This window comes from Salmo trutta, chromosome 32 (genome assembly GCF_901001165.1).
Source record: "Salmo trutta chromosome 32, fSalTru1.1, whole genome shotgun sequence".
NCBI classification, from domain to species: Eukaryota; Metazoa; Chordata; class Actinopteri; order Salmoniformes; family Salmonidae; genus Salmo; species Salmo trutta.
In genome coordinates, this window is record NC_042988.1 from 30256364 (window position 1) to 30282217 (window position 25854).

A 25854-nucleotide genomic window follows, 5' to 3' on the forward strand; every position below is an offset into this window, starting at 1 on the left:
CAGGACACACAAGTGCTTCTATGTTATATCTTTATTTTTTTACTTTATACCATGTTTTTTACAATGAATTATGCCATGTGCATTACAATGGAAATGGTTAAACTCCACTAAGTGTCTGACTAGTTGCTCTATAGCTGATTGTTCATCTGTTCATACCCCTAGAGTCAGGCCTGCAGGATCTTGCTTCCCCAACAATATGGAACTATTTGAAGAAAATGGATACAGATGGTATAGGTATGTTTATGTTTTCAGCCATTATTACTTTTTTTGTAATAATTATTTTTTATTAAAAAATTCCACCCCAGATACAAACATACACATACAAACAACAATTGTGCAGCCCATTGTATCTCACTACACCTCCATATGCCATATGTCTTGAGATATGCAGACAGACAGATTAAAAGTAAGTTTACATTGTAATACTTATAACATGCCAACTTTCTAGCTCCACTAATAACTTTTGGACTGTATAGCATTCCCAGTCATATTTAGTTTTACACTTAAGACATGACTGTCGTTGTGCTGTAGAATTTGTGAATGTTGTCTCTTGTACAGTATAATACATTGTATACATTAATTTATACTGGACTAAGCGTACATTTTCGTTAACTAAATTTGTTAGGTATGCCCCGACATCCCCTCCATCTTGTGCAAACAAATCAAATCAAAATCAAATCAAATGTTATTAGTCACATGTGCCGAATACAACAGGTGAAGACCTTACAGTGAAATGCTTACTTACGAGCCCCTAACCAACAATGCAGTTTAAAAAAATACAGATAAGAAATAAGATAAGAAATAAAAGTAAGAAGTAATTAAAGAGCAGCAGTAAAATAACAATAGCGAGACTATATACAGGGGAGTACCGGTACAGAGTCAATGTGCGGGGGCACCAGTTAGTTGAGGTAATATGTACATGTAGGTAGAGTTATTAAAGTGACTATGCATAGATGATAACAACAGAGAGTAGCAGCGGTGAAAAGGGGGGAGGGGGGGGCAATGCAAATAGTCTGGCTAGCCATTTGATTAGATGTTCAGGAGTCTTATGGCTTGGGGTAGAAGCTGTTTAGAAGCCTCTTGGACCTAGACTTGGTGCTCCGGTACCGCTTGCCGTGCGGTAGCAGAGAGAACAGTCTATGACTAGGGTGGCTGGAGTCTTTGACAATTTTTAGGGCCTTCCTCTGACACCGCCTGGTATAGAGGTCCTGGATGGCGGGAGGCTTGGCCCCAGTGATGTACTGGGCTGTTCGCACTACCCTCTGTAGTGCCTTGCGGTCGGAGGCCGAGCAGTTTCCATACCAGGCAGTGATGCAACCAGTCAGGATGCTCTCGATGGTGCACCTGTAGAACCTTTTGAGGATCTGAGGACCCATGCCAAATCTTTTCAGTCTCCTGAGGGGGAATAGGTTTTGTCGTGCCCTCTTCACGACTGTCTGCTTGGACGGTGTGCTTGGACCATGTTAGTTTGTTGGTGATGTGGACACCAAGGAACTTGAAGCTCCCAACTTGCTCCACTGCAGCCCCGTCGATGAGAATGGGGGCGTGCTCGGTCCTCTTTTTCCTGTAGTCCACAATCATCTCCTTTGCCTTGATCACGTTGAGGGAGAGGTTGTTGTCCTGGCAAAACACGGCCAGGTCTCTGATCTCCTCCCTATAGGCTGTCTCATCGTTGTCGGTGATCAGGCCTACCACTGTTGTGTCATCTGCAAACTTAATGATGGTGTTGGAGTCATGCCTGGCCATGCAGTCATGAGTGAACAGGGAGTACAGGAGGGGACTGAGCACGCATCCCTGAGGGGCCCATGTGTTGAGGATCAGCGTGACGGATGTGTTGTTACCTACCCTTACCACCTGGGGGCGGCCCGTCAGGATTCCAGGATCCAGTTGCAGAGGGAGGTGTTTAGTCCCAGGGACCTTAGGTTATTGATGAGCTTTGAGTGCACTATGGTGTTGAACGCTGAGCTGTAGTCAATGAATAGCATTCTCACATAGGTGTTCCTTTTGTTCAGGTGGGAAAGGGCAGTGTGGAGTGCAATAGAGGTTGCATCATCTGTGGATCTGTTGGGGTGGTATGCAAATTGGAATGGGCCTAGGGTTTCATGGATAATGGTGTTGATGTGAGCGATGACCAGCCTTTCAAAGCACTTCATGACTACAGACATGAGTGCTACGGGTTGGTAGTCATTTAGGCAGGTTACCTTAGTGTTCTTGGGCACAGGCTCTATGGTGGTCTGCTTAAAACATGTTGGTATTACAGACTCGGCCAGGGAGAGGTTGAAAATGTCAGTGAAGACACCTGCCAGTTGGTCAGCGCCTGCTTGCAGTACACGTCCTGGTAATCCATCTGGCCCTGTGGCCTTGTGAATGTTGACCTGTTTAAAGGTCTTACTCACATCGGCTGCAGAGAGCGTGATCACACAGTCTTCCAGAACAGCTGGTGCTCTCATACATGTTTCAGTGTTATTTGCCATGAAGCAAGCATAGAAGTAATTTAGCTCGCCTGGTGGGCTTGTGTCACTGGGGAGCTCTCGGCTGTGCTTCCCTTTGTAGTCTGTAATGGTTTGCAAGCCCTGCCATATCCGAGGAGCGTCAGAGCCGGTGTTGTACGATTCGATCTTAGTCCTCTCTAGGTAGATAGTGTGGTCTACAGCTTATTATGAGATACTCTACCTCAGGCGAGCAATAGCTCGAGACTTCCTTAAATATTGTTCACCAGCTGTTATTTACAAAAATACATAGTACGCCGCCCCTTGTCTTACCAGATGCCGCTGTTCTATCCTGCCGGTACAGCGTATAACCAGCCAACTGTAACTTGATAGTGTCGTCGTTCAGCCGCGACTCCGTAAAGCATAAGATATTACAGTTTTGAATGTCAGTTCCTTTTAAGTCTTGGTTCCAACAGTTTTTTTTTTAATTCTAAGAGATTGTCAGTTGGATAGGCTCTCTGCAAGGTTTTCTATATCTTACCTATCATATGAACATCCGTTTATGACTCACATAAGATTCCCTCAAGGTTGCTCTGATGTCCAAAATATTTCAAATTGAAATTTCATGATATGCAACTTTTAAATTGCATATCTACATTAGTCAGTCCAAAATTGCTTTTTAATTCTGTCATGGAAATAAATGAATTTCTTGTTACCAAGTGATTTACAGTTTCTATGCCTTTAGTTTTCTATGTGGATGTCACGCTCTGACCTAGGAGAGCTGTGTTTTCTCTGTTTAGCTAGGCCAGGGTGTGATAGGTGGGTGGGCATTCTATGTTTTTGTTTCTATGTTTTGGCCGGGGATGGTTTCCAATCAGAGGCAGCTGTCTATCGTTGTCTCTGATTGGAAGCCATACTTAGGCAGCCTGTTTTCCCTGTGTTTTCGTGGGATCTTGTTTTTGTGCAGCTGTGTTTATTGCAGCCCCAGAACGTTACGTTTGTTTCTGTTTCACCTGTTTCTTGTTTTGTTCGGGTTCACTAAATAAATATGTGGAACTACCGGCACGCTGCGCCTTGGCTAATTTATGACAGGGAATATGAAGACAGCACTCGTGACAGTGGACCAATTTATTGGTGAATTCTGAAAAGCTATCCAAGGATTGTTCCATAGGGTTGAATTTGATGGGAGTGATATTGGTTCTTATAGAATATGTTTCATTTTCTTCCATATTGTTAGTGTTCTTAACTATGAAGTTGTTAATGTTTTTAGCTTTATCCTTTGAAAATAGACACATGAAAAGATTCTGGGGATGAGCATGTGCATCTTCAATATGTACCCATTATTCCTCTTTAGTGTGTTCAACTATATGTCACGAGTAAAAGCCTTGGGTAGCGAGTTGATACAATTCCAAGTCCGGAAGGTTAAACCACCCTCCGACTTAAAAAGATGTACAACTTTTCTTTGTCTTTTATGAATTTTATTTGTCCATATAAAGTATGTTATGACCGAGTATACTTTTTTTAAAGAATGTCTTCGGTGGGGTAATTGGTATTACCGATGACACAGAGTCTAGACCATTGTAAAAGTGTTTACACCTTTTGAATAAGAGAGGGAAAATATTATGTTTACCAATACCCCATTTTATTGTTCTCTATTTTGAACAGGAATGTTGATATCTAGATACCATGAGGCCGGTTTCAAGGGTGTATGGTTCGCCAGTGCATTTAAAGGGGGCACAGGTATTGACCAGCGATGGACCCCTCTTGACTATCAGCTACAGAACCATCTGTCCTGGATAAAGGTCATGAACTCTATGACCAAATACCCCTCCATAACCCTCCATGGCATCCTGCTAACCGGATGGCAGAGGTAAGACATTGATTAGGGTTGCAACATTTCTGTAACTTTTCCAAAATTCCAAGGTTTTCCAGAAATCCTGGTTGAAGGATTCCGGATTTCAGGCTTATTCCTTTCTGATTCCAGGAATCTTTCAATAGGGATTTCTGGGAAAACCTGGTAATTTGGGGGAAATTACCAGAATTTTGCAACCCTGACACTAATCAACCACAATTGACTCTGATACTGATGTCTTGGTAATGTTCAAAGTGTGTGTACTAAACCAGAGCATGCAGAAGATATACTGTATAAGGCATGATGTTATATAGTTGAACTAGATTACTTGACTCATAACTCATTCCGTTGGCCCATTAAACTAAACCAACAGGACGATCCTGTCTTTTACTGTTTGTCTGTGTTATGAAGTGCTGCACCTCAGTGTTTGAAATATTTTACCCTCCAGGTTTGAGCACCATACAGTGTTGTGTGAACTCCTCCCAGTTGGCATTCCCTCCCTGGCTATGTGTCTACAGAGCTTAAAGCATGGTAAGTGCCTGGGGAACTGTAAAATAGGGACCTTCTCATAAGTCATAAGGACAAAGATTCAGCAGAAGGCAGGCAGGTAGAGGTGCAAATGTGTGTTTTTTATTCTATTTGCACAGTTCTGTTGATGAGGGTGATACATGTACAAGTTGATATATTTACAAACGTTTGACTTCAAAATGTCAGTATTCAAAAAGAAAAAGCCTCCTAACAGGAAAAAATTATCCTAAGCATAAAGGCACAGGTGGTAGAACCCTGCACGGGCATGAATTTTAAGCCCGAGCCCTACCCATGCCCGTGACATTCAGGCCTGTCACGTCGTGACCAGTATAGAGGATATTTTGTTATTGTAGTTTGTCAGGACGTGGCAGAGGGTAGTTTATTTATGTATTACGGGTTTTTTTGGTCACTGGTCTATGTTTGTATTTCTATGTGTATGTTCTAGGGTAGTTTTCTATGTGTAGGTTGGGTGCTGGACTCTCAATTGGAGGCAGGTGTTTCTAGTTGCCTCTGATTGGGAGTCCTATAAATAGGTGTGTGTTTTGTTTGTCACTTGTGGGTAGTTGTTTGAGAGCACTGCTTTTGTTGAGCCTGCGTCTCTGTTCCTGTCGTTAGATTGTTTTTCTGTGGTGTTTTCATTGTTATAATAAATATGTTGAGCACGCAACCCATGCACCTTGGTCCCATTCTCTCTTCCACAATAGTTGTGACAAGGCCCTACCCTACCCAGGCCTGATTGCTTCTGCCAAATTTAAGGCCCAGCCCTGCCCGAAATCAGAAATAACTGTGAATATCCATTGCAACGGCTCCGCTTGGGCTGCTCTGCTCAATGAAGAGACATGAGACAGCAGTTAGCTGTAAGCTACTTTTCGTCACTCTAACGTTGACAAAACTCAAGGAACATTATTTCCGTTGAAATAATCTCTCCTGGCTTATATTTGATGAGGTTGATCTTAGTCAGATATGACTGTGCTGCGCAGCAATACACAAGCAAATGGCTCAGCTTGAAAATGATAGTGATCAATTTAGTTATACCCGAGTCCTGCCTATAACCTAGCTATTGATGAAAAAACAGGCCCTATCCGGCCCTAACCCGATGTATAATGTCAGGTCCAGCCGGGCTCGGGTTGGGTGGCAGAGCTCTAACAGGTGGGGTCTGCTAGGCTCTGTTGCAGCCTCCCTAAACAAATCCTCAACCAGAACTCATGAGAACATACCCAAACGGACACTTAAAGGAAGAATCCACTCCAAAACTATATTTTGGAATTGCAAAATGCATCATATGATTCAAACGCATCATCATCATGATGATGTGGCAAGTGACACTGCTTCTTGAAAATCCTATATCTTGAAAACTTGACTGCTGACTATAAAAAACGTAGGGACTGTATCAACAGTAGACTAATGAAAAAAATGCCAAAAGATAGTTGTTGAGTCGATTTCTTTCTTTAAATACAATAAACCACACCTATCCTGGCACTATGTGAGAGTGGGTGCACTCAACATTTACAAGACTGAGAAACCAGACATGTGCTCCAAACAAAAGACAATAAAGCAATTGACAGAAAACTGGTGAATATCAGAAGTGTTGCGCAGTTTGTGAGCTCTCCAAAGAACGTGTCCACTACGGACATGAGATCGGTAAAGTATTACACTACACCGGTCTTGTAACTAACATTATGCATGTGTCTGGACAGGTGCATTTGACGAAAAGGCAAAGATGGAGGCTCACCACATACTGGGCTGCAACATCAAGGTGGAGAAAGATATCTGGTTAGTAGTAGTTTTCAGTTAGTAGTAAAACAGTACTATTTAATCAAATGTGATGACCTTTCTTCAGTCAACTTCAACTGAAATACTGTTTTGTATTATGAGAAAGACCAATTGCAATTTTGTAGAGAAAGGAAAACGTACACCTGAAAATTGGTGAGGAAGGTGGAACTTGGTGATTTCTCTTTTGTGTCAGAGCAAGAGTGTGTGGCTACATTCCTTTCTTAAGTCAACCTGAACTGTACCATGTCACATATTACTTGAAATGCCTTGCTTTGTGAACTTAACAAAACATATGTTGTTTGGTAAAGTGCTTGACCTTTCTCTCCTGTTTGTCTGCCTCTGTAGTGAGGGGAGTGGAGCCTTCTCAGGCTCTCAGATCTACCACATGGTGTTTTACATTCACACAAACCTGCAGAAGGAGGTGGAGGCCCTCATGAAACACTAGTAAACATCCATCGCTTTACTTTTTATTTGTGATTCCAGAGTATGAAGAAGACAGCATAAGTAATTAGATAAGTCATTCAGAAGCAAAGAAAATACCATATATTTTTCTGATGGCAATTTATTGTCTATTCATCTGATGTTTATCTCATACAGCCACATCAAAGGGGGTTTCAGTCGCTACCACAGAAAATACAATTTTGCAAATCCAAGAATTATAGGATTCTTCCAAGGTCGGCTGAAGAAGTAAGTATTGCTTTTTTAAATTCTTGATGGTTAGCCATCACCTTTCTCTTCACCATTAACACCACAGAGACATTATCTGGATGTATGAGAGATATTCAGCCACTTGGAGGACAATGGAATAAAAAGTGCCTCTTCTTCGTTAGTTAAACCCTTGTCTCCTCTTCCAGACTGTTGGATAAGTGGGAGACGTACATAGAGAACTTCCGTATGGAGATGGACGGTATCTACTTCCCAGACACAGTGGAGGAGTGGATGGAGGAGAATGTCAACGCCAACATGGATCTACTGAGAGAGAATGCACGGGATGCCGAGCGAATCCTAAAACTGAACGGACAGCCCAAGTCACTGAAGACCTTATAGTGACTGGTCTTGTACAGTCTCCAGACCTGATGCCGTTGGGTTATAACTTTGCACATAGTACCTGCTGATGGTATGTCCAAAGGAGTTTTTCAAGACCATGCGACTTGACCAGGAAATACTGGACCATAGTTAAACTGGTGCTAGCTGTAGCCTTAACTAGGGTCCACAAGTTGGCTCTCTGGCTTTACAAGCCATTAACTGTGTGATTGTGCTGAATAGTGACGTGTCACATGGCTCATATTTACATTGCAAATCATGCTCTTTGTATACAGTACGGTAGCTGAATCTGTTTCTTTGTATGTTTGTTTTTCTGTTTGTTTATTTGTAGTAGGGAGTTCTGATGAGAATAACATTCTGTTATAACACTGTCTGTATTACATTATCATTATAAGTTTCCTGTATATGTTTTTTCTAGATCCTCCCTGTTGCCACATGATGCAACTAAGGGTTTTTGCCAGTAACCATGGCATAATATGTTTTTTACTGCTTGGAATTTTAGCATGAGGGCCTCAGATGGTCTATGAGTTATGAGCAAATATTTGTTAATTACAAATGTATGCTTGAATATGAACACAACAGAAAGGAACACTGATCCAGTTATGATCAAATTGCACTGTAAGATTCATGCAGTCTATATTATACTGCAATGTTAACATGCCTTTACAGCTTACAGGATGTAGCTCTTTATGTTCTATTGATATGCTGCTGCACAGTCTCAGGTTAAAACACTGTCTGATTGTTGAACATTGGTCATTACAAATTAATTGTGCAGTCATTACAAATTGAAGATTGTGTATGTTGCACATATTAGTTGATTATGCTTGATTGAAATGTATTACGATTTTAACTTGATTATTGTTATTTTATTGTTAATACTGGATATTTTCTTTAAAGAGGAGCTCTGACAGTTCCCTGGATGTGTAGGTTATGGTATTTTGGTCACCTTGGGTTTCCTTTATCATAGCCTACCTCAATGCTGACAGTGTACAATACCAATTAAAAAAGCACATTGATTCATAGATTTATATGATTTGATTCTGGTATGTGAATACTGAGAGCTTAAATAAATGGGGTTCATACGCACATTATTTATTTTTATTTAATCGCTTCGGTAAACGTGGGTACTGTTTAAAAATACTAAGTATCAAATCTTGTTGGTATTGTGAGAGAAGCTCATTATCCGACGAAACATCTTTACGACACTCAAAGTAAACACAAACTGCTTTACTGCAGCACTAAACATGGTGTCCCAATTTAGTGGTGTTTTGCAGTTGACAGATCTAGATGATTTTATCACTCCTTCCCAGGTAAATAACACTTAACCATAAAACAAACACGTTTTACCTAATTTTAGCATAGGTATAATGTTATTTTAATGTTAACGACCCACTCACTGGTCGCTATTCTCAGTAGCTAGTTAACGTTAGCTAGCTAGCGACTGTAGTTAGCTAACTTCTAAAGTACTGGCTAGCTGTCAAATAGAGTGTTATCTGTCCAACTTCCAAAGGCGTATATTGCGTTAATGGCATTGCTGTGTAAATTGATTGAAGCAATGGTGGTTTTTAATTGAAAGCGCATTTGTTCGTTTTTTAATCTCATTAAGTCGTATCAGACGCTGGTGGGGGAGCTTTAGGAGGACGGGCTCATTGTAATGACTGAAATGAGATCATTAGAATGGATTCAGACGTTGTTTCCTTCCAGCCTCCTCTACTACCTAGTTGGTTTGCTCTCTCGCTAAGTAGCTAGGTCATCGAAATGACATATGACTTATTTGACTAGATAACGTTAACTTCCTAGGTTGAAGAACTTAGCCAAATATATCCACTTTTATCTGTAATCAGACAGACACACCATTAGTTCCTTTCACTTTAATTTAATTGGTCCTTGTACTGTAAGCACCTGGATGTGACTAAGCTAGCTAGTATTGTTTGTGATTGTACTTTCCCCCCTAAACTGATTGCTACTTTCTCCCCTTTCCTTTCTTAGGAATGTGTGAAACCAGTCAAGGTGGAGAAGAAGCAAGGCAGATCTGTGGCTAAAATTCAAATAGAAGATGATGGGAGCTATTTCCAGGTTAAACAGGTGCGTATGCTTCAGTGTTTCCCACATAGTGACCACAGCTGGAGCTGTGATGTTACACTGACTAACATGTCAACTAGCATGAGCCTAATTCACTAAGGGTGAATCTCAAAACTCTCTTGTTGCTCTTCTCATCTCGCCTTCACCTGAACTTGTTCTGAAGACACAGGATCAGTAAAAGCAATATGGCTGCTTTATGGGATTTCAAATTAATTTGAGTAGCGGATGCTACTTTTTGAGACACACATTTTCTTTCTCACTGTTAACCTACAGTACAATATTACTCCATCTTGTTCTTTGTGTCTCCAGGATGGTGGAAAGCAGAAGCTGGAGAAAGCTAAGATCACTCTGAATGACTGCCTGGCCTGCAGTGGCTGCATCACCTCAGCTGAGAGTGTCCTTATCACACAGCAGAGTCATGAAGAGATCTACAGGGTGCTACGCAACAACAAGGTAGTGTGTGTTTGTGTGTGTGTGTTGTCATCCATCTGAAGACCCACAAACAGGACCCACCAGTCATACTCAACCCAGCGTGTTTAGTGATGATGATGGTGCCTGTATCTGTCTCCCCTGTGTGTAACTAGTCTCCCTTCATCTCCCAAGCAGGCAGGTGTAGCAGAGCAGAAGGTGGTGGTGGTGTCTGTATCCCCACAGTCCAGAGCCTCCCTGGCAGCACGCTACGGCCTTAGCAGCAGTGAGGCAGGCAGGAGGCTGACCGCCTTCTTCAAGGGTCTGGGTGAGTGTGAAGGTTAAAAGATAAACCATTGTGTATCTGTGTAATATAGGACATGGGTTTATCTGACACATTAGTGAGATACATTATATTTAGATAAAATATACTGACTGGTGTGACCGTTGTGTTTCAGGGGTTCACCACGTGTTTGACACCAGCTTCAGCAGGACCTTCAGCCTGTTGGAGAGTCAGAGAGAGTTTGTAGAGCGGTTCCATCGGAAGGAGCAAGACAAGCAGGCCCTGCCCATGCTGGCCTCTGCCTGCCCAGGTAACCAGTTATACCTCAACACCTTAACTAGCCCCTGATTATCTCCAGGCCAGAATCCTTCCAATAGAACTTCAGAAACTAGGGCCCAATTTCACAAAGTTCCTCAGATTAGAAGTGGGTGGGTGATTATTTTTGTCCTGTTTCACACATGTACAAGTGTGTATTAATTGGAAATGTGTTTTTTGCATATCCCAACTCCCTCTGAGACACCCTCAGAGAGTGGGGTCACGGCCAGAACAGGGAATAAGAGGGGGGGACAGATCATCTCCTACTCTGAGACACTTTATAAATACAGGCCCTGGTCTCTTCCAGGTCCAGTAATAATACAGGCTTGTGTTCAGGTTCATTAATAATACAGGCTTGTGTTGTCTTCTGGTTCATTAATAATACAGGCTTGTGTTGTCTTCAGGTTCACTAATAATACAGGCTTGTGTTCAGGTTCATTAATAATACAGGCTTGTGTTGTCTTCAGGTTCATTAATAATAATACAGGCTTGTGTTGTGTTCAGGTTCATTAATAATACAGACTTGTGTTGTGTTCAGGTTCATTAATAATACAGGCTTGTGTTGTGTTCAGGTTCATTAATAATACAGGCTTGTGTTGTCTTCAGGTTCACTAATAATACAGGCTTGTGTTGTCTTCAGGTTCACTAATAATACAGGCTTGTGTTGTCTTCAGGTTCACTAATAATACAGGCTTGTGTTGTCTTCAGGTTCACTAATAATACAGGCTTGTGTTCAGGTTCATTAATACAACAGGCTCGTGTTGTCTTCAGGTTCACTAATAATACAGGCTTGTGTTCAGGTTCATTAATAATACAGGCTTGTGTTGTCTTCAGGTTCATTAATAATACAGGCTTGTGTTGTCTTCAGGTTCATTAATAATACAGGCTTGTGTTGTCTTCAGGTTCACTAATAATACAGGCTTGTGTTCAGGTTCATTAATAATACAGGCTTGTCTTCAGGTTCATTAATAATACAGGCTTCTCTTCAGGTTCATTAATAATACAGGCTTCTCTTCAGGTTCATTAATAATACAGGCTTGTGTTCAGGTTCATTAATAATACAGGCTTGTGTTCAGGTTCATTAATAATACAGGCTTGTGTTCAGGTTCATTAATAATACAGGCTTGTGTTGTCTTCAGGTTCATTAATAATACAGGCTTGTGTTGTCTTCAGGTTCATTAATAATACAGGCTTGTGTTGTCTTCAGGTTCATTAATAATACAGGCTTGTGTTGTCTTCAGGTTCACTAATAATACAGGCTTGTGTTGTCTTCAGGTTCACTAATAATACAGGCTTGTGTTGTCTTCAGGTTCACTAATAATACAGGCTTGTGTTGTGTTCAGGTTCACTAATAATACAGGCTTGTGTTCAGGTTCATTAATAATACAGGCTTGTGTTGTCTTCGGGTTCATTAATAATACAGGCTTGTGTTGTCTTCGGGTTCATTAATAATACAGGCTTGTGATCAGGTTCATTAATAATACAGGCTTGTGTTGTCTTCAGGTTCATTAATAATACAGGCTTGTGTTGTCTTCAGGTTCACTAATAATACAGGCTTGTGTTGTCTTCAGGTTGGATCTGCTATGCAGAGAAAACCCATGGCGAGTTCATCCTGCCCTACGTCAGCTCCACCCGCTCCCCACAGCAGATGATGGGCTCTCTGGTGAAGGGCTTCTTCGCTGGCCAGCAGGTTGGTAGGGGCTCATTGACACTAGAGTCCTGCATGGGTCTGTTTTTTGGAGCCGCACCCACCCCGCTCCAGCCACAAGTTCTGAGCCTACCCGACATCAAGAGAGATCTTTCTGTGCAATCCGACCGAGCCGCATTAAATTGTTCCGCGAGCTGATCCATTAACCCGCCAAATAACTTCTATTTATGTAGTGTTTGTGACTCCTGTGTAGTAAGCTAATATTCTTCTTCCCTGCATGAATGAATTTGTCTGCATGTCTATTCAACATGAATTAAGAACAATATATATTTTTTCTTCACAATGCAATGCGGCACATTGACAACGCAAATCGCTTTGAAAAGCCTTCCAATAAGCCTTCTTACTTCATGAAGCCTATAGCCGACATAACGAAACAAGACATTCAATATTGTTTGGATAATCAAATTATTTAATTGAAACTTAAAGGGATTCTCTGGTACTTTTGTATACTTTTTAGCCAGTAGTTCTGAAAGTAGCATCCACGAGCTAAAAGTGGTCCCCGAAAATGGTGTACTACATAACATATTTGCAGATATGTGCTCCACGTCATTGCTCTCTCTCTCTCTTGCTCTGCTGTGTGTAATACTTGCTAGTTGTCACTCAAATAGCGATGGGCTGAATCTCATTGGCTGGAACTTGAATTGCTAGGGGGCTGGCCCATGTGGGGGGAAGTTAGGGAAGATGGCGCAACACAGCTTCCAGAAAACAGTCGCTTTTAAACTAGGGATTTTGTGGTTGAGGTAAAACAGTAATTCTGCTCATAGATTATGCGTATATAAACTACACATTGACACATCCAGCCCAAAGCGGGAGGTTTAAAAAAGATTGACAAGTCACTAAACTACCTGAGCATGTCTTTCCCAGAGTAATTTATTTACTAGGCTACACTTTTACCAGCAGCACTGGTTTAAACGTTATATGGCCTGCGTATGGTCTAAATGTACGAAAGCCTGAATGAACATAATCATTCACTAATAATTAACTGAATTATCGTCAACAAATACCTGCTTGCACTTTTTGCAGGCTGTGCATCCATCTACCAAGTTGTTGACCTTGTCCAAAATCCTTCCAAAGTGGGGATTTCACTCACGCAGCACCTGTTTCCACGATTGTGTATTCCCCCATCATAACTTTTAATTTCTTTATTTGTCCTGTTACGTTAGCCATTTTCGCATGAGATAGGCTAGCCAGGGAACGTCAACTTGGCAATGTATTCTTATGTGGGGGAAGGGAACATAAGCTCTGCATGTGGAGAAATTAAAATGTTTCTGCACCACACAAATAATGGACAGTTCCCTGCTCCACACTTTAACTGCGTGTGTGGCTGGTAGCCTTCTATGTCTGCCTCACCGCTCACAGAATGGAATTCACATAACGCAAAAAGACAAGCTCCTGGGTTTGTAAAAAAAAAAAGTGTTTTCTTGATTTGTTCTGAACCGGAAGCCGACCCCAGCTGATGATGCAGGAGTCTGACATCCAGCGATGCAGACTGCAGGGTTAAATATCTAGATGTTAGTTATGGAATAGACTAAATGGAGTCAGGTGATATAGATCAGAGATGTAGAGTAACGTTTAATAGATGATAAGAATTTGTGTTCATTTTGGATGATGATTCTATCATGTCTGTATAGTAGGATGAGATCTTCTAAAGGATATGACTGACAGGTGTGTGTTGTTGCAGGGCCTGAACCCTCAGCAGATCTACCATGTGACTGTGATGCCCTGCTATGATAAGAAACTGGAGGCCTCCAGGCCTGACTTCTACCTGGAGGAGGCTGACACCAGAGAGGTGGACTGTGTCATCACTTCAGGTAGGGAGGACATTAAACTACTATGGCAGATAGTATTCACAGTGTGTGTGTGTCTGTGTGTGTTTTACGTTTCGAAACACATTTTTAAATGTACATTTTCTGATGTGTGTTTCTGTTTATTTCATGACAGGAGAAGTTCTGAAGATGCTAGAGGAAGAGAAAGTGTTGCTCAGTGATGTGGAGCCAGCCCCATTAGATACAATGTAAGGGTTTGAAACTCATCTTTTACATATAAGTGAATACATACTTGTGTCAGGAGAACTCCAGAAGGTAGGTGTGTGTGTGTGTGTGTGTGTGTGTGTGTGTGTGTGTGTGTGTGTGTGTGTGTGTGTGTGTGTGTGTGTGTGTGTGCAATGTGCGTCAGGAGAACTCCACACTTGCTGATGTGTGTGTGCACTTGTGTCCCTGTAGGTTCAGCAGTGTGTGTGGTGATGAGTTGCTGGGCCATGCAGGGAGCGGTTCAGGAGGATACCTCCATCATGTGTTCACACACGCTGCCAGACAGCTGTTTGGAGAGGAGGTGAAGGAGCTCACCTACAAGACACTCAAGTAAGTCAGTCGGGCCCTGCAGTATTAAAGCCCTGTTAGGAGCTCACCTCTGCTAATTGGTTAGCTTTCACTTAGTTGTGTCAACTGTGAAATAGTGCAGGCAAAATACTCAGTCTCTCTTCATTTCCACGAGATGTGCAGGGAAGTCTGTCTCTGCTTCCTGTCAGCCATGGAAGTATAGATTTGTTGAGAAGAATAACCCTGAGATTAGAGCAAGTTTAAGAAACAGGCGTTTCTGATTGGACAAATCCAAGTAGTCCTTCCCTGTTTGTCTGATTTCTTGCATTTGGTGCCTAATGAACACAACCCTGATTAACCTGTCCCCTTTAGGAACAAGGACTTCCAGGAGGTGACCCTGGAAAGGGACGGTGTGGTCGTGCTGCGTTTTGCCGCAACCTACGGTTTCCGCAACATCCAGAACCTGGTGCAGAAACTCAAGAGGGGAAAGTCATCCTACCACTTCGTAGAGGTCATGGCCTGTCCGTCAGGTGAGGAAAGAGGAGGCTTTGTTTGTTGGTTTACATTTGTGTTTAATATAAACACAAGATACTATATACATGTTTTTTTTCTTTTTTCTTTTTTTCTTCCCACATTCAAGAGGGTGGAATTGAATTATAATGTCTTGTCCATTTATTTATTTACTGCTATGGTTGAAGTCTCTATTCTACATTTGCACAGAAGCTACCACAGGCAGCAGCTAGTATTAGAATTCCCCTGAGGAATGGTTCCTGTTTGTAATGGCATTTTTTTGGTTTAAGTCAAAGTGAACCTGTAAAATCAGTTGTGTGTTGTGTTTCCTCACTGTGTGTGTATACAGGTTGTCTGAATGGGGGAGGCCAGGTGAAGCCCTTACCAGAGCAGAACAACAAGGAGTTGCTGCAGCAGGTGGAGGATCTGTACAGGGAGGAGCGCCCTCTAGTGCCAGAGGAGGACCAGCGCGTGGCAGAGCTGTACCAGTCCTGGCTACAGAGTGTAGGAGAGGAGAGAGCCAGGGAGCTGCTGCACACACAATACCATGCAGTGGAGAAGGCCACCAACGGACTCCTTGTCAAATGGTGAAGAAGAGGGTGAAAGGATGTTGAAGGGTTTCTGTAAGTGAATGGTCTGTCCTCAAGTGTCAGGGTGCATCTCAATAGTCTAAAGTAGCCTCCTCTGTTTCATCTCCATTGAGTTGAACACAGGTTAGGTGGAAGCAACATGGCCGGTTCTTGTTGGTTATTTTCTGTCACCTGTCTAGTTCTTTAATATCAGTAGAAATAAAGAAAAAGGCATGATAGAACATCTATTTTGTCTATTGAGATGCATCCCTATTCTAGGATTATTTGAACCATTGAGTGAAATAACAAAACTTGACCTTGGGTCAATGTTTATGCTCTATCTGTACTGGATGACTGAATTTAGCACTTTCCTTCCATCTCTTTCTTGACTCTCTCCTCCCTCTCTGCTTTTAAGGACCCCTCATCTCTTTTCTCTGTCTATCTATTCCTCTCTTATCTTTCCTTCTATCCTGTCTGTGTTTAAAGGACTGTCTGTCAGGTCAAATAGAGCATTATCTCCAAGTGTTTCATTTCTGTGGTGGCCTGTCATTTATTTATATCAACATAAAGCCTGTATACATTCATGCTATAGATTCTATACGCACAAGCTAATTCATACCAGACCACTGGGAATAATGTTGTTGGATAATTATTACATTTAAGTGTGCACTAATTATGAATACAGCAGCAAATTCTGTTATTTCACTTGTATGCACTGAAAAGTATTTGTTGTACTCTTGAAATGTTTTCTGATGGAATTCTAAAGAAATATTTTAGTTTAAATGTATATCATTTCTGCCTTATTTATAATGAAAATCTATGATCCATATTTTGCATATTAAAATGTTTTATTGTAACTTTCAAGTACGTTATTCTCCATGTACCAGCAGTCATTGATCTACATACTGACACGTTTACTTGATACAAAGGAACAGTTTTAGCTGTAGAAATGAGCATACACTTTAAATATTTACATTCATGTTTTCAGTGTTTTCTTCCGTTGTATGGCATGGTGAGAACAAGAAGCACACACCTTCATACAGTATGCTCTGTCAGTTAAGCAGCTAGGTTAAACCATTTAATATGGACTAGTAATATTAGCAATATGTCAAAATATATTGCTTATATATTAAAATGTTTAGCAGCTTTTTTGTTATAGGTATGTGGTGAAATGTTAATACAGAATGTCAAGCAAACATCACCGTTTTACCAAGAAATCTGCAAGCGGGTAATAGTCATTAGGGATATGAATCTCACAAATATGAAATGAATTGTTAGGCTAACACTAGAATACATCTGCTTTATTGCTTTTTCTGTGAAAGAGACAATGGAGCTGTTATTAAAACCTATGCATCCCGAACTTCACATCGGCATTCAAAAATCCTGATGTGTATATATATATATATATATATACACATATGGAGCTTTTGATTAACAAAAGAGCAGAAGTTGTCTTATTTTCTATAGTATGAGAGATGTTTGGAAGCACTTCAGTCTTGAATTTCTAAAAGTCCAACAATCACACTAAAGTAGCCCTGGCTTCTCTAAAGGGACAACACAAACCTCTGAAATATTGTCTTCAGTGAATATACCATATTAAAGTAATAAAACACTTCATAAGAAAGCTTTATACAGAGAAAAGTCTAAATTAATTTACAAACATTGCACATTAAGACATCTACTTATTCAAGCTTCTCCCTGCTTTTTATAGTTCTGTTTTGCTTCCGCAGATGAGTTGGGGTTTATTAAAATATTATTTTTCACATTACAGAATATCAATACTGTATTCACTACATCAAACTGTACATTTCAGTAATCAAACCTGATTAAAAGAAATTAAAACTTAAGTCAAGATTCTTAAATCAATCTTCTGCAATACAGATCAAATTTTATTCTGTAAATCCAGTTTATACACAATCTCCAGTCTTCCTCATGACGAGACTACAATATTTTGTTTGCTTGATGCTTGCATTAGGTCTACAAGCTAATGTACAGAAGGTTGAAATGAAGTAAATACAGTATTTTATGTAGTGAATGAAACAGGTAGGAAATATTTTGCCATAGTTGTTAGTAACAAGTCGCAGTGCACTGTTACGCATGTAGTGGAACGGATTTCACTAGACTCCATTCTGCAGTCACTCCTTGGGGACCCGGAAGCCATCTTTCTCCTTACGGAGACTCCTCATGGTTTCAACAGGGTCATTCTGCCCAGCATGCTCTTGCACAGACTTCTCTCTGGAATAGAAAGGAAAGAATATATGTCACTTAAATTATTTCACTACATACAGAGTGAGCATTGGCACTTTCATTTCCATGCTAAAATCCTCTCCCTCATTTTCCCTGCATTCCTCTATGACACAAAGCTCAAGGGGCACTTGTGGATTGTCTGATGCTCGTATAAGAGATCAGTGCTGCTTGTGCCCACTTGAGCGAGTGCTTTATAAAAATGGCTGAATCATCAGTTGTCCTTACTTCACTCTCATAAAGGGGTTGAATTTGAATTCTTCAGCCACAGTGGAGGGGATGGTGGGTTCTCCATTACTGACCTTCTCCTACAGATTTAATAAAAAGCAGATTATACATTTTCTTGATTACATTAAAGATCGCCATGGCCATGTGTTCACACACAAAAAGTGACCAATGCAGCTGTTTATCTCAATATCATTTCTGGGTAACAATTAAATAAATTACTGTGATTTTAATTGACAACAATGGTCAAAAATAGCTTCTTAGCAAAAGGGAAATTTCTAAATATTTAGCTATTACTGTCTTGGAGTGGTCTGAGTGGGAGGGGAAAACTGAACATTTGTTGTTATTGGCAGAGAGGTTTGGAACCCTTTCTTATTGGTCTATTAACTAATTTACCGCATGGTGATTTCACCATGGAAGGCCAAAACTCCATCCTACCAAAAACAGCAGAAATTTCTGACAATCTTTTAAAAGTAGCTCTTACACTAAGGGCATTAATCAAAATTGTGTACAATTTCACAGTATTATTCCAACTTCAGTGAGGAAATGTATAAAAAACCCAGGGAAACCATGTTTTTGACTGCACGGGGCCTTTAATGAAATGTATCAAGATATACCTTTGCCCATGCTAGTTTTTTCTTGATGACCTCGTTGTCAGGCTCCACATGTCGAGCGAACTTCAGATTGTTGACGGTGTACTCATGACCACAGTAAACACGCTGGAACACAAACAACACTATTGTTCCCATCTGCAGCATGACCAAGGACGTGTGCTGATAAACTTTGTCGTGTTAACACCACAGAGTTTGTCAGGACACGTGCTTGGTCCCATATAATGTAATAGTAACTGACCTTTTCTAACCTATAAAGACAGACACTGAATAGTGTTAATCCATTAGCTGTCATTACATGTAAAGAAAGTTATATCTAGAAGTTGATTTTTAACACCGCGCGATAGCGGTATATTTACTGTTTCAGGGGGCAGACGTCCCAGCACGTCTATCAATGCCCTGTACATCTGTTCAGCTGTACCCTCAAAAAACTTCCCACAGCCAGCAACAAACAGTGTGTCCCCTAAACAGGAAGATAACAAGCGTCAAAGGGAATCCATGAAAATCTGCTGATTTAATAATACATAGATAACTACTGTAGGTTTACTTAGGTAACTCATGTTTAATGATCAGAACTGTTTAAGAGATTGAAGTCCCCTGTGACGAACTGTATTACCACGAGCCTATTCAGACTTCAATAGAGTTCTCCTGGCTTTAAAAAAACAACAACAAATGAGTTATATATATATATATATATATATATATATATATATATATATATATATATATAAAAATAATAGAAAAGTATGTGGACACCCCTCCAAATTAGTGGATTCGGCTATTTCAGCCACACCCATTGCTGACAGGTGTAAAAAAATATATAAAAAAATTGAGCACACAGCCATGCAATCTCCATAGACAAACATTGGCAGTAGAATGGACTAACTGAAGAGCTCAGTAACTTTCAACGTGGCACCATCACAGGATGCCACCTTTCCAACAAGTCGGTTTGTCAAATTTCTGCCCTGCTAGAGCTGCCCCAGTCACCTATAAGTGCTGTTATTGTGAAGTGGAAACGTCCAGGAGCAACAATGGCTCAGCCGTGAAGTAGTAAGCTACACAATCTCACAGAACGGGACCACAGAGAAGCACATAAAAATCGTCTGTAACACTCACTACCGAGTTCAGGCTCTTCATGAATGGGTTTCCATGGCCGAGCAGCCACATAGAAGCCTAAGATCACCATGCGCAATGTCTAGCATTGGCTAGAGTGGTGTAAAGCTCGTCGCCATTGGACTCTGGAGCCGTGGAAACGCGTTCTCTGGAGTGATGAATCACGCTTCACCATCTGGTAGTCCGACGGACAAATCTGAGTTTGGCGGATAACAGGAGAACGCTACCTGCCCCAATGCATAGTACCAACTGTAAAGTTTGGTAGAGGAGGAATAATGGTGTGGGGCTGTTTCTCATGGTTCAGGCTAGGCCCCTTAGTTTCAGTGAAGGGAAATCATAACACTACAGCATACAATGACATACTAGGCGATTCAATGCTTCCAACTTTGTAGCAACAGTTTGGGAAAGGCCCTTTCCTGTTCCAGCATGACAATGCCCCGTGCACAAAGAGGTCCATACAGAAATGGTTTGTCGAGATCGGTGTCAAAGAACTTGACTGGCCTGCAGAGCCCTGACTTCAACCCCATCGAACACCTTTGGGATGAATTGGAACGCCGGCCTCGTCCCCCAACATCAGTTCCCAACCTCACGTCATGGCTGAATGGAAGGAAGTCCCCACAGCAATGTTCGAACATTAGTGGAAAGCCTTCCCAGAAGAGTGGAGGCTGTTATAGCAACAAAAGGGGGACCAACTCCATATTAATGCCCATGATTTTGGAATGAGATGTTCAACAAGCAGGTGTCCACATACTTTTGGTCATGTAGTGTACCTCAGGAATGGCTGAACGAACCAGTTGGGAAAGAATGGGGTTTTGGGATAAACTCAGAAAATAAGGTCTGAGGTTAACACAGGCTTAGGAGATCTTATACGTTTTGTTCTATGAGAATATCAGTCAGTTAACATGACCTTTATGAATTATGAAGCCTTTATGTGCTGTTTTGATGACTAAATGCTTCAAAACTCACAAAGGGACATCAGCTGATATAGATTATCTCATAGAACAAAATGTATAAGATCTCCTAAGCCTGTGTTTACCACAGTTGTTATTTTCGGCTTTTATCCAAAACCCCTATTCATTTCCCATGGGCTTTAGCCAACATGCCATTACTATTGCTCTCTATTACAGTAGGTGATACAGTCAAATTGGAAAGATACCGGTAACTTACCTGTGAAGACAGCTGGAGGCTCAGTGCTGTTGTCTTTGGTCACAAGGTAGCAAATGTGGCCAGTGGTGTGGCATGGCGTAAACAAACACTTGACTGTAAGTGAACCAACCTGGCAATGAAATAGACAGGTGTTTTAGGCTTGTTATGGTTATTACATAGGTTATTCTGCTGGTAGTTACTCAGGTATAAGGCCTTACTTTGAACGTGTTGGAGTGTTTGACTTTCTTAGTGAGGGCATCCACCCGGTCATCTCCTCCGTACACAGTGAGACCAGGCACCAGCCTCACCATCTTCTCATTGCCTCCCGCATGGTCCCTGTAGAGAGAAGGAGACAACACATGGTACATAGAAATCCTATAATGTCGGTATATCTAATCTCAGTGTTATTGGACTGCTCACAATGGTAATTTCGCTGAGTCATTTGCACCGAGTGATATTCAAAACAATGATTGACAACTTGACTTACCAATGGTGATGGGTGGTCAGAACTGTCGTAAGTCTCACACCGTGCTTTCTGATAGCTTCTACAACCTGAAGAGACAATCAAATGATTAGAAAATGTATATGCATAATATCCTACTGTTGATCCATCAAAACTAACCTACAGCAGGCTATATTTCATTTCATACCTTCACTGGTGCAACTGGGTCTATGATGGCAGCTTCCTTTGACTCCTCATCAATGAGAAGGTACATATAGTTGTCAGTGAGGGCTGGCAGCAGTTCTACCTTCATGTCGCTCTGCGCCACCAGTAAAGACTTCCTTATCGGGATATCAGGAGCTTCCTGGTGTAGAAGGGCTGCTTGGACGTGCGCAGGGGCTACACAACATTTACAATTCATCACATTAGACATAACAGAACTCACTAACCAATTTGTCATCGTAACAATATAAATAGTTGACATAATATTAACCAATCCATTATCGTGGAAAAATACAGTTCACATACAGGGCAAACAGAAGGTAAACGTGCTTACAATGTACACCAGGGCTACGTGGTTCTTGGAGAACAGCCAAGTAAAGTTTAGCTATTGTAACCCTGTCAGAGAGAGCTTGTTGTCAATTTATTCAAGTTGTCATTCCCATGAAAGTAAACAAGCCAGAGAGCACAAAGCCAAAGTACTATGGAGTAAGATCAGAAAAATTAATAAAAATAACTGGAATCCAATGGTTTGCAAATATTTCGATGCTGCCACATTCTGTGCATAGTAGCTAAGCCTTCCGTTCAGTCTGTGTGTGAGAGAACTGTAAGAGGAAATGCCAGACAAGGGGATGATGCAACAGCATCAGAGGCTTGCTAATCAACACCAGTTAGCTAGCTCGGAACAGCTGCTTCAAAGATATATGGCTGCTTTGACAGTAGCTAGCTAGCATTTGACTATGCTGTGCAAACTACAAATAGGAAAGCTAGCTAACCTTACGTTAGCGTGTCATCAGTGACAGTTCGTTTAAAAACTTTCAGGGTTGTTATGTAGCTGTGGAAAGAACCTGAAAGATCGGGACGTGAGCGAAACATACCAATTTTATACGTTGCAGCGGCTCCAAGAACGCCAAGAGTGCAGGCACTCGCTACCAGTGACCTGTAAAACATAGCAACACTGTAGCTGTTTGCTAATATCGCAATCGCATGTACATGAACCAGACAAATTTGGTTTAAAGAAGAGTTCCGCCTTCTTTAACGTTGACCTCCACAGATACGCCAATCGAATGCGGGGGAGTAGCTCGTTAATATCAGCTGATAGGCTGGAGAAAGCGAACCCACGGAACCTTACGACGTCATATTTGTAATCAGGGTTGAGTTTGTAATATATATGCACTAATTTAGCTTCATTGTAATATTTATATAATGCATTTCCTTCGTATCGAAATATCTCACATTTCTGAATGAACTTTTATTATGTAACACGTCACCTTTTTTGTCCACTCTGGGATTCCGTACGTTTGACAGGTTTGTTCAAGGAAGCAGTAGCGGGCAAAGGTCGATTTGATGGTAAGAACTGCTTCGGAGCAGCTGTAGACTTGATAAGATTTCTTTACAATGACTTCACGAAATGTATCTCGATTTTGGGAGTGGGGAAAGAAAATCATCTGTGTTGGGAGGAACTACGCCGACCATGCAAAGGAGCTGAATAACGCCGTCCCAACAGAGCCCGTGTTGTTCCTGAAAACTCCATCTGCATATCTTACAGAGGGCTCACCTATCCTCATTCCCAAATACTCCAACAGTGTACACCATGAAATCGAGTTGGGGGTGGTCATCGGGAAAGGGGGCACCGCTATACCCCAATCCTCCGCGATGCAACACGTCGCAGGGTACGCCCTGTGCTTGGATATGACAGCTCGGGACGTCCAGGATGACTGTAAGTCTAAAGGTCTTCCGTGGACTCTGGCCAAAGCGTTCAACACATCTTGTCCCGTCAGTGAATTCATCCCCAAAGAGCGGATACCCGACCCGGGAAACGTAAAGATCTGGCTCAAAGTGAACGGCCAGATGCGCCAGAATGGCTGCACCTCTCAGATGATCTTCTCCATTCCCTTTCTCATCAGCTACATCAGTGAGATCATCACCCTAGAAGAGGGGGATCTGATTCTCACTGGGACTCCCAAGGGTGTATCCGCTGTGCAGGTGCACGATGAACTACATGCTGGCATAGATGATGTTGTCAGCATGACTTTTAAAGTTGGCAGACTTTGACAGATGATTAGCAAACTCTATTAAAATCTTATTTTATTGTACATTTCTGTAATTTGCTTTTAATCAGAGCAGAGAGCTGGATGAAATGTATGGAATTACACTGGAGTCATTAGGTAGGCCTGTTTCATGCAGAATGGCCACACTGATCAAGTACATTGTTGCAGTTCTGAAACCAGCAGAGGGCAGTGCTTACTCAAAGATTCTAATACACAATTACAATGTAGCCTACTGGACTAAAAAATGTATTGATTTTACAATGGGAAATATGATTGATACAGAACTTGAAGTCTTGTTTTGAATTTCTGGTCCAGTAGATTTCACTAAATCAGATCCTCAACAAGTGGGCCAGGTACTGATCTTAATCTTAACCTGACCAATTGTTGTTTTCTGGTCTAGACAACAGCCTCCGTCACAGCACATCACTGTGATCACAGTTAGAATGTTCGTCTTAAAAATCTTCTCTTTTTCTCCTGTTTGTGAGGAACATTGCCCATGGCATTTTGAACTCCTGTCTACTCTACTATGAATAGGGAAAAAATCTGGGGATTTTCTCTTACAGGTCCAATCCTCTTCAAAGCCAAAGCAGCCTGAATAAGTAGTCACATTAAACATTTACAGTTGTTGTAAATGTTAATTTATATTGGTGTGCCTTTTATAATCTCAAACATTTCACAGATGAAATTGAGTCTCCACTACAGTGTCAAAGATGAGTGATGTTTGAGACATGACTTATTGAGAGAGTTTAGGGAGGTTTTTGCTCTAGTTGTGTTGTGGGCCTGCTGCATGTTATCCCATTATAACAGTGAAGAGGAGACTATCTTCATCCACTGGCTTTATGAGACAGCATATTACACCTGTGTTTTTTTTGGAGGTGATCAGAGTATCAGACTTCAGGCCTGAGGTAACCCCTTGTCACCCTCCATCTCCACTTGAATCTCTATCTTTTGAAGAGGAACAGACTAAAGGGCTTTTCACATAACTGAGTCAAACTAACCTGAGCTTTTCTGTACTGAGCTTGCCTGGTTATGTGTCCACCATAGTGGCTAGTTGATATTGATATCGGGTCGGCACGGTAGTGTGAAAATGGTATGATTTCTTTCAACCTGCAACAACTCTCAACTGGAATGTTTCTTGTCATAGGATCAAACAAGTCTTTTTCATTTAGCTTCTTTCCAGGACAGGACTCCAGATTTTCAGGCTTGTGTAAATTCTGTCTGACTTGATTACAGTCCGTCATTTCTCAGTTTCTCAAATCCACAGTCAAATGTATCCTCTTATCTGTAACTGGCTCGCGCTGTGCGGCTCAACCGTTGTCCATGATGGCGGTAAATAAGGGCCGTGTGGGTCTGCCAGCTCTGCCCTCTCCGTAACCACATTCTTCCCGGGGTGTTTAACATCTGTTCCAGGTTGAATTACACTTCTCCCACAGGCCTCTGCTATCAGGATCAATCACAGTCTCAACCTGGCTCGTCCCAGGCCTGTCTCTCCCTGTAACCTGAGTCTGTGTGTAGTATACACCTTCTTCATCCCACACCTCAGAGGAATTCTATCACCCAGCCTCACAACTATATGACCCAGCAGCCTCCAGGGGACTAGGGTTATGTCCAACTTGTTCATCATCATAGCAACTATGAAAGGTTCCGTTTTAATAAGAATCTCACTGTAGCTGTAACTGTTCCCAACTATCGTCTATGATACAGTCTGGTGAACTATGATTGGTTATAGCATATGCATCTGTACGCTTTGTGTGGCTACAGGTGCTCCTTTTTACGAGATATGATTATCGTCATCTTAGCTTATATGTGTCTGTGGGTATTATCCTCTAGTCTCCTCTATTAGGCTTGAACAATGAGTTCAAAGCCGAGTGTGGAGCCATGGCTTAGCATTCAGCACAGTGAAATGGCATGTTGTCATCGAGCGAGAGGCCTGAGAAGGTACACTTCTCAGGCCTCAGGGAGTGGATTACCTGCAGTCAGACCA

At 41.5% G+C, this 25854-nt stretch overlaps 4 protein-coding genes across 9 annotated transcripts in view; 3 read left to right on the forward strand and 1 right to left on the reverse strand.

Annotated features, from left to right (window-relative positions):
* Positions 1–8714, forward strand: part of LOC115171678 (hexosaminidase D-like) — a 20612-nt gene extending 11898 nt beyond the window's left edge. For all 3 annotated transcript variants that reach the window (XM_029728716.1, XM_029728714.1, XM_029728715.1), the window contains exons 8-14: positions 163–234; positions 4095–4299; positions 4730–4812; positions 6507–6582; positions 6928–7026; positions 7180–7269; positions 7437–8714. In XM_029728716.1, coding sequence (XP_029584576.1) covers positions 163–234; positions 4095–4299; positions 4730–4812; positions 6507–6582; positions 6928–7026; positions 7180–7269; positions 7437–7629 — 818 coding nt within the window. In that variant the 3' untranslated portion in view covers positions 7630–8714. The remainder of the gene's footprint in view (positions 1–162; positions 235–4094; positions 4300–4729; positions 4813–6506; positions 6583–6927; positions 7027–7179; positions 7270–7436) is intronic.
* Positions 8715–8829: 115 nt separating this feature from the next.
* Positions 8830–16676, forward strand: narfl (nuclear prelamin A recognition factor-like). Of its 2 annotated transcripts, none has more exons than XM_029728717.1 (11): positions 8830–8936; positions 9616–9711; positions 10018–10161; positions 10312–10444; positions 10575–10709; positions 12286–12404; positions 14104–14233; positions 14364–14436; positions 14645–14782; positions 15113–15270; positions 15600–16676. In XM_029728717.1, exons 1-11 carry the CDS (start codon positions 8871–8873, stop codon positions 15839–15841), a joined length of 1434 nt encoding a protein of 477 aa, XP_029584577.1. In that variant the 5' UTR covers positions 8830–8870; the 3' UTR covers positions 15842–16676. The 2 variants fall into 2 exon arrangements, with proteins under 2 accessions (XP_029584577.1, XP_029584578.1); XM_029728718.1 differs by having other exon boundaries at positions 10315–10444.
* Positions 16677–17099: 423 nt separating this feature from the next.
* On the reverse strand, positions 17100–23109 carry hagh (hydroxyacylglutathione hydrolase). Of its 3 annotated transcripts, none has more exons than XM_029728722.1 (10): positions 23091–23109; positions 22698–22759; positions 21809–21999; positions 21646–21710; positions 21377–21494; positions 21180–21288; positions 19259–19362; positions 18906–19007; positions 18292–18371; positions 17100–18054 (listed from the first exon to the last, which is right to left on the reverse strand). In XM_029728722.1, exons 3-10 carry the CDS (start codon positions 21911–21913, stop codon positions 17955–17957), a joined length of 783 nt encoding a protein of 260 aa, XP_029584582.1. In that variant the 5' UTR covers positions 21914–21999; positions 22698–22759; positions 23091–23109; the 3' UTR covers positions 17100–17954. The 3 variants fall into 3 exon arrangements, with proteins under 3 accessions (XP_029584582.1, XP_029584581.1, XP_029584579.1); XM_029728721.1 differs by lacking the exon at positions 23091–23109 and adding an exon at positions 22157–22218 and having other exon boundaries at positions 22698–22784; XM_029728719.1 differs by lacking the exon at positions 23091–23109 and having other exon boundaries at positions 22698–22835.
* Positions 23110–23137: 28 nt separating this feature from the next.
* On the forward strand, positions 23138–24157 carry LOC115171681 (acylpyruvase FAHD1, mitochondrial-like). Its single transcript, XM_029728723.1, has one exon. The coding sequence runs from the start codon at positions 23218–23220 to the stop codon at positions 23872–23874; it is 657 nt and encodes a 218-aa protein (XP_029584583.1). The 5' UTR covers positions 23138–23217; the 3' UTR covers positions 23875–24157.
* Positions 24158–25854: the final 1697 nt, after the last annotated feature.

Bases quoted from the DNA above. Each gene is read 5' to 3' on its own strand.
- narfl (XM_029728717.1), top strand. From the start codon at position 8,871: ATGGTGTCCCAATTTAGTGGTGTTTTGCAGTTGACAGATCTAGATGAT. The intron at 8,937-9,615 runs GTAAATAACACT...TTCCTTTCTTAG, and splicing joins ATTTTATCACTCCTTCCCAG to GAATGTGTGAAACCAGTCAA. The intron at 14,783-15,112 runs GTAAGTCAGTCG...TGTCCCCTTTAG, and splicing joins CTCACCTACAAGACACTCAA to GAACAAGGACTTCCAGGAGG.
- LOC115171681 (XM_029728723.1), top strand. From the start codon at position 23,218: ATGACTTCACGAAATGTATCTCGATTTTGGGAGTGGGGAAAGAAAATC.
- hagh (XM_029728719.1), bottom strand. From the start codon at position 22,770: ATGTTTTACAGGTCACTGGTAGCGAGTGCCTGCACTCTTGGCGTTCTT. The intron at 21,495-21,645 runs GTAAGTCAAGTT...TTCTCTCTACAG, and splicing joins CTGACCACCCATCACCATTG to GGACCATGCGGGAGGCAATG. The intron at 19,363-21,179 runs GTAAGTTACCGG...CTTCCTGTTTAG, and splicing joins GCCTCCAGCTGTCTTCACAG to GGGACACACTGTTTGTTGCT.